The sequence below is a fragment of the Labeo rohita genome, chromosome 21, assembly GCF_022985175.1.
Source record: "Labeo rohita strain BAU-BD-2019 chromosome 21, IGBB_LRoh.1.0, whole genome shotgun sequence".
NCBI classification, from domain to species: Eukaryota; Metazoa; Chordata; class Actinopteri; order Cypriniformes; family Cyprinidae; genus Labeo; species Labeo rohita.
Genome location: NC_066889.1, coordinates 25,058,010 through 25,066,173, shown reverse-complemented (window position 1 = coordinate 25,066,173; position 8,164 = coordinate 25,058,010). Strand labels below are relative to the sequence as shown.

The following is an 8,164-nucleotide window of genomic DNA, read 5'->3' as shown; positions in this document are numbered from 1 at the left end:
TAGAGACCTCTCCTGGTTGGAGATAGTATTAAAAATCATAAACTGAAATCAATCTTTACGTAACTGACTTTTCCAATGTTTTGAAAGTGATAATCTGAGTCTAATATGATCCAGCAGGCCGTGCTGAAAGACACTGCATTTGCCCAACCCTGGTCTAAAGTCTGCATCATTATCCTAGGACTGCTGCACCCTTATAAGTAAGATAGTGAGCGCCCCCTGCTGGCCTCACTAAAACTATCTCCAGCAGCAAACTAGTTTTACACACAGCCTCCCACCAGTGTGTGGAGCAGGCTCTGGCCTGCTTAGCTTTAGTGAGGAATCAGTTTCTGGCTACTGCATACAACAGCAGTTTTTTTGTGTTTTAACTTTATTCACAGCAGCATCCATCTATGAAGGATGTTGCCTGTCAAACATACACAACTAGGCAATCATAGCAGTGGGCGTTTACTTTTGAGCCTTCAATCTGCCACGGCTATTTAAACAGAACGTTCAAAACAGGACAGAAAATAGCCTGTTACATCTAAATTATGATGTATTTTGATGTAAAAATCTTGATGACATTACAAGTGGACCTCAGAGAACAGTACAGGTAATAAAAAAAAGGCAGTTCATGACCTCTTTAAGACTATGAGCAATTCTAATTTTGCAGAAATCTCCTTAAGCTCAGTATTTTTGCAAGCTTTAAGACATTCTAAACAAATGAAATTGAACAAATCCCCCAACACAAAAATCAAGTGAAACGTGAGTTGAACAGGAAAGTCACTAAGCCATAAATCAGTCTGAAGTAACCAAACAAATAGGTATTTCATCAAACATGACAAAGCACTGGACAAAAGGAACCAACACTTAAAAACTGCTAAATATGAACAAGATTTACACATTGTGTATATATAATATAATATAATACATCAACTGATCAATAAGTCTAAGCTATAAAATAAAATAATAAAAATAAGGTTTAGTTGCCTAAATACTACAAGTTCATGTTTTATGATGAGCTGAGGCAAGAGAGTTTTCGTGCCCGTTGTAAATAAAGAACGGGTTGCACAAAACCAGCCAGTACATAACAAAGAAAAGCAGGACACCAAAAGTCAAGAAAACTCTGCTGAGTTAGAATGGCAAAGAATCCTGTGATAGTAAATGGGGCATATTGGATAATCATCGTCACTGTTGTTATCAGAATAAGATAAAATGCTCTTCTCTTCATGTGATTTTCCTCCTCTCTTTTTCTCTCTCCCGGTCCTGATTGTTTCAGAGCTCTGAGAACAGCTACAAGACAAAACAACTGGGTGAAGAGGAAGAGAAGAAACTGTACTGAGATAAACCATACATATGCCAACAAGCTGAGTGGGATTAAAATACAGACTGAACAGAATAAGCATGATCCAAGAGTGATTATCCAGACCACAGAGCAGCAGATCACCCTATACCTGAGAGGTTTGTACTTCAGAAAGGTTACGGGATAAACCACTGCCAGGTAACGCTCAACACAGATCAGACACTGAAACAGAGGACGACCGGTGGTCGCTAGTCCTTGTAAAACATATGTTACTATTGTGCAACTTGGAAAGAAATATGTCAGTATGCCAAACACCGTATTGAGGCTGTTACCAATCTCGCAAACTGACAGATTTAGGTTTAAGAACTCTGATGCAACTCCATTTCCAGTTCCTGTAATGATGAGCCATGTAATATAGGAGTGTATGGGAAGTCCAAGCAGGACATTGATGCCGAAGGCAAACATTTCCAAACTGTTTATTGCTTCAAAGGAATGAGTTGTGGAGTTTGTAGATGCTTCAGGTGTGGTGAAGTTTACTGTAGAGTTACTCATCCTCTCAAACAAACAGCTAACTGATGCAGAAAAAACAGATTCTTTCTCTGTCCACTAACCCAAAGGGGAAAAAAAGAATGTGGATCATTCAGATGTTTTCATACAGTATGTAAATCCAAAAAAAAAAATCTGAATAGAAACATTCCAAAATTATATATTTCACAGTTACAGGGAATTTTACTGCAGGACAATTTAATAGATATCAACCCTCTTTTATTAAATAACTAAACCATATTGCATGCTTATGAACGTTATACAGTACATCGTAATAAGTAGCAAAAACATAGCATATTATTTAAGTGCAAACATCAAAATGAATCAAATGTTTATCACCTGAAGAGTAAACGTCCAGTCTCTCTAGATGTTTATCAATGTCAGTGCTGTGTTTTGTGGACTGAATTCACAGCTGTCACAAGAATATAAGTGCACATTTCCATCTGATGCACGTCACATAAAACATCAGATATGCAAATACTAAAAGAAAAAAAATGAATTTGGAAAACAAAAGTGCATTTTCATGTAATGATGTGTTGAACACTTACCACACTTTATTTACAATCATGCAGTAAAAGACCATTTTTACAACCATAATGTGAGATAATGCACAGAATAAAATCAGGGAACTGCAAAAAAAAAAAAAAAGTGACCAAACTTTATCTAAACTTTATATAATTCATTAACAAATACATTTTCTAATATGACTTTGAAGTACCATTTCAATGGTAATGCAATGCCAGATTTTAACATGGGTTTCAAAGGATGAATTTTGAGGTTTTTAACTTTCAATTGATAAACCTGTTTGGGAAAAAGACAACAAAAAAAGACTTTTGGTGACAAAGGTCAGAACCCCTGTTATGATGTAGATTTCTGAGGTGCACTCTTGTAATAAAGTAATCAATTACTACATAACTTGTAACTTGTATTGTCTTCTCTAACTGGAAAAACAAATAAACATAACAAATAAACCCAAAAGAGAAAAGTTCCTGTGTGAAGTCCAATGAAATAAACACACAAAATAGAGTTAATCTAAAAGTACCATGAAACAGTCAAGGATTTTAGGCATAAATAAATACCTATGGTGGAGGATCTCTCTAAATAAACAACTCCAAAAGATAAGTAACTTACAAAAAAAACAATAAAATCTGAGGGTAAAAAGGTCACTATTCAACTTTAAATTAAACGAAATTAAAACATCCAAGGACAGCAAAAGCAGGAGAGTTTTCCAGCCCGATGCAGACAAAGAACAGGGTGAACAAAACCAGCCAGAACGAAGCAAAACAAGCTAACAGAAAAAATGTTTGCTACAAACTGTCGCGTAAGAATGAAAGAGAATCCTGAGATAATAAAAGGAGCATAAGTAGCAATCATGGTCAAAGTAGTTATTAGAATGATGTAAAATGCTCGTCTTTTCATGTGGTTTTCCTCTTTTCTTTCTCTCCCCCTCTCTCCTGGTCCTGACTGCTTCAAAGCTCTGAGAACCACCCCAAGACAAAACAACTGGATGAAGAAGAAGAATACAAACTGAAACGAGTAAAAACACACATATACAATGTTGTGTGAAACTATAGTACACATGCAACATAAGCAAGAGCCAAGAGTGATAATCCATACCACAGTGCAGCAGATCACTCTATATCTGAGAGGTTTGTACTTCAGAAAGGTTACAGGATGAACCACTGCCAGGTAACACTCAACACACATCAGACACTGAAACAGAGGACGACCAGTGACGCTTAGTCCTACTAAAAAACATGTTAATGTTGTGAGGTGTGGAAACCGAATACAGTTATTAAGGATGGCGAGCAAACTGTTCAGACAGTTACCAATCTCACAAACCGACAGATTGAGATTGAAGAATCCTGATGCAACTCCACTTCCTGTTCCTGTGATGATGAGCCATATAACATAAGAGTGTGTTGGAAGACCAACCAGCAAACTGATGCTATACAGAAATAATTCCATACTGTCGTCTAACCAAAAGAGGCCATTTGTGGAGTTTGTAGATGGTTTAGGTCTGATGAAATTCACTGTAGAGATATTCATCTTGTCTGTGTTCAAGCTCTCAGTTCAGAAACTCAAGAAATACATGTAGAAATTATTTCAGCTGTGATCAACAAGACAAGAGAAAAGTGAAATTATCAGGTTGTATTAAAAAATGTAAAGGTTTTCAAATCCATAATCCATACAGTTTTAAATAATTCGAACATTTACAGGTCATTTTAATACAGTTTTTATTTTTTTTTTAAAATTAAAAATGTAATGTTTTACTTACATAGCCTGTGTTTGCATGGCGATTCTGTACAGATCTATTCTTTAACAATTTTTAAAATCTGTCGCATACAGCAAAGTAAATCTCAACAGTCACCGAGTGATGCACAAGAGTGAATGTCCACAAATCTCTGCGCTGTTTTACTTTAGCTGTCACAAGAATATATGTGCATGAACCAGATATGAAAATATTAGAAGTGAATATGAACATCAAAAAGATGGACAGCCTTATGAGTAAACATGGGAATAGAAAAAACAAGCATCTTAGTTCTAAGTGAAAAATTGCATGTGCATGCAACAGTTGATTTACATTAATGCAAATAAAATGGCACAATATGGCCCCACATTTTTAACCATTCTGTGGGTTACGTTGCACAGAAAAAGCAAGAAAGACTAAGAAAAGTTTGTGGCTTCATTATATCATAAATAATACTCCTCTTTGGAAAAGAATACAAAATGTGAGTTTCAGTTCATTTTATTTTATCTCTTAAAAAAAGTAATCACAGTCACTTTTTTTTAGCATTTACAAAAAGTAATTTACATTAATGCAAATAAATAAATAAATAATGAAATTAACCAAGCAACATTTTAACAAAATGCATCAAATGACCACTAACGTCTACATTAGGGCTGACAAAACAACAAATTAATGTTATAGAATATTTTATACACTTAAAAAGAAAGAAAAAAAATCAGTTTTCCAGCAGGTGCGACACATATAACACATGCAATGCAAATATTTTAGAGTGTCAAATGTAATGTTGTTTTGCAATTTCATCTGACATGCATTATTTTAACATCAGATGTTAAGTGTTCACCAAGCAACATTTGAATAGCATTTATCAAATGACAATTAATTTTAATAATAAGCTCTCATATTTTGATTAAAAACATCTTCTAAAATAATCTTCATGAATCTAAAAGTGGCCTGCACAGGTGCACATTTAACACCTGTTAAATTTCTTTAGAGTATTAAGTGCAAGAAAAATATGCGATGGGATTTCAATTTCAAAGAAATATTGTCTTCTCTAACTGGAAAATAGCAATGGAGCAGTTTATTGGAACAACAAATAGCTAACTATATAAAACTAGAACACTAAATGACAGACTGATATTGTTGAGGTCATGGAATAACCTTAAAAAATATTGCTTAATTTAGCATAATTTTCCTGTAAAATAATTTTTATGAAGAGCAAAGACAGACTGAGTTTTCCAACCCAGTGCAGATGAAGAAAACCAGCTAGAACATAACAAACCCAAAAGAGAACATTTGAACAAAATGTATCAACTAACCACTAACTGACAAAACAACAAATTAATGTTATAGAGTATTTTATACACTTAAAAAGAAAGAAAGAAAAATCTGTTTTCCAGCAGGTGCAACACATTTAACACATGCCTTGCAAATATTTTAGAGTGTCAAATGTATTGCCTGTAATTAGAATCCAGTCGATGTAATAGTAGTATAAAATAGTTAAGGATTTTATGCATAAATAAATAACTCAGGTGGTGGATCTCTATGAGTAAACAAGACTAAGTGATAGGTAACTTAGAAAAATGAAGTTTTTAAAAGAAAGAGGTCACCACTGAACTTGGCAAAATTAAAGGAGTTTAATGTTTAATTGACAACAAAAGCAGGAGAATTTTCCAGCTCGATGCAGATAAAGAACAGGTTGAACAAAACCAGCCAGCACGTAACAAACCAAACCAAAAGAAAACATTTTCGCCATAAACTTTTGCATAAGAACAAAAGAGAATCCTGAGATAATTAGCGGGATATATATAATAGCCATGGTCACAGTAGTTATTAGAATGAGATGAAACGCTCTTCTCTTCATGTGGTTTTCTTCCTCTCGCTCTCTCGCTCTCTCTCCTGGTCCTGTCTGCTTCAGAGCTCTGAGAACAGCCACAAGACAAAACAACTGGACAAGGAAGAAGAGAAGGAGCTGAATCGAGTAGAGGCATATGTAAATCTGAAAATTAACATCTGCAGTAAACATGCAACACAAACAAGATCCAAAAATAATTATCCAGCCTGCAGTGCAGCAAATCACTCTATATCTAAGAGGTTTGTACTTCAGAAAGGTTACAGGATGAACCACTGCCAGGTAACGCTCAACACACATCAAACACTGAAACAGAGCACGACCAGTGATGAAAAGTCCTAATAAAAAATCTGTTAATATTCTTAAATGTGAAAACCTAGTACAGTAATAAAAAACAGAGAACAAGGAGTTCAGACAGACACCAATCTCAGAAATGGAGAGATTGAGGTTGAAGAACTCCAATGCAACTCCACTTCCAGTTGCTTTGATGATGAGCCATATAATATAGGAGTTTATAGGAAGACCAAACAAAACATTGAGGCTGTACATAGAAATGTCCATGTTGGTAAACAACATAAGAAAATTAGTTGTGAAGCTTGTAGATGTTTCAGCTGTGATGAAGTTCACTGTAGAGTTATTCATCTCCTCTGTGCTTGTCCTCAAAAACTGGCAAAGATTTTGCAACCGTGATCTGTGGGGGAAACATGTCAAAGTGTAGAGGGATATCAGCAGTTCTTCCAAGACTGCAATATTATGGTTGTTTAAGATACACACTGCATCAGTTAAGGTTTAAACTGTTGCCAAACATACAAAATGCCATACCCATATTAATTACTGCAATAATGATCCAATCCCAGACTATTAAGTATTTGCCTTATTTAAATCCAAATGGCGACTTAAGTTGAACAAACTTAATTCGGATTTAAAACTGAAGCAAACCCAAACAAGTCAACAAAAGTACAATTTGAAGTACAATTTTAAATACGTTGTATAATTCTATAAAAATGACTTACAATCTGATATTCTGTTAATAAGAACAACTCGTATAGCCTATATAGAAAATCTTGAGTTTGTCACCTGAAGAGTAAATGTCCAGTGTCTCCAGATGTATATAAATCTCTGTGCTGTGTTATGCAGACTGACACAAGAATATATGTCAAATATGTGCTGCATGTCACCATGTCATGCAAATATATAATGTAAACAAAATGTTCAAAAAGTCAGGCATGTATGAGACTCAATATGTGGATTGATGGCCAGTGACTGATTTGAATTGAAAATAGTTCATTAATGCACATTTATAATATAAAAGCAGAATTAATATCTGTGTATTACATAGCTCCTAAGCACATATATAGTGATTAAAATAATGCAAGTTTACTAATATAACCTCAGTTCCCTGAGATAAGGGGAAACTCCTGTTTACTCTGAATACTTACGTCTAATTTTTCATGTTTGTGTAGCTGCACAAACAAATGTCAGCCCACCAAAACAGATATCACCAATAGAAAATTGGCTGGATCAAGCCCAGGAGGAGGCCATTCCTCTGGTGGAGTCCAATATCATACTATAAGCCTCGCTATCCCTTACCAAAAAGTAGTATACTTTAAGTTTGATTAAGTATACTAAAGTAAAGTTCAAGTATATTTTTAAGTATACTTTATGTAGTAAGTATACAAATACCAGTGTAGTAGAATACCTGTAAGTGTACTGTTTCAATACTCCTTGGGACTAAACTTGCCCACTTTCTAGTATATAAAAGTATACTTAAGTATACTTCAAGTATAACAGTAGTAAACTTTGAGTACACAACTAGTTTACAGCTATGTTTTGTACTGCAACTATACTAAAAGTGAACTTATAGGCATACTGATAGTTTACTAATCAAGTACTATTAATCAAGCAGCATTTTTTATTCACTTTTGAAGTATATGCTTAGTAAACTACTAGTTTAGTAGATTCATACTGCAAGTATACTTGTAAGTTTTCTTTAAGTGAACTTTACATCATACTTTAAGTTTACTACTATTTAGGTATTATTTTTGTATATATTTTGTTATATGAATATCTGAACATTAAAAGAAAGAACAGGGCATCTGCTTGTAAATACAAATACATTTTATTCTAGCTTCATGCATTCTTCATGCATGCTTTTTTAATAAACACTTAAATAAATAATTTTAAAAAAAGAAATAAATAAACAATATTTTAACCAAATGCTGAAAAAAGACTGAACTGG

At 34.2% G+C, this 8,164-nt stretch overlaps 2 protein-coding genes across 2 annotated transcripts; both read right to left on the bottom strand.

Annotated features, from left to right (window-relative positions):
- Positions 1–988: 988 nt before the first annotated feature.
- Positions 989–1,831, bottom strand: LOC127152163 (C-C chemokine receptor type 8-like). The gene has a single exon (XM_051092664.1). The coding sequence runs from the start codon at positions 1,829–1,831 to the stop codon at positions 989–991; it is 843 nt and encodes a 280-aa protein (XP_050948621.1).
- A 3,869-nt stretch (positions 1,832–5,700) lies between these two features.
- Positions 5,701–6,567, bottom strand: LOC127152162 (C-C chemokine receptor type 8-like). The gene has a single exon (XM_051092663.1). The coding sequence runs from the start codon at positions 6,565–6,567 to the stop codon at positions 5,701–5,703; it is 867 nt and encodes a 288-aa protein (XP_050948620.1).
- Between the last annotated feature and the right edge of the window lie 1,597 nt (positions 6,568–8,164).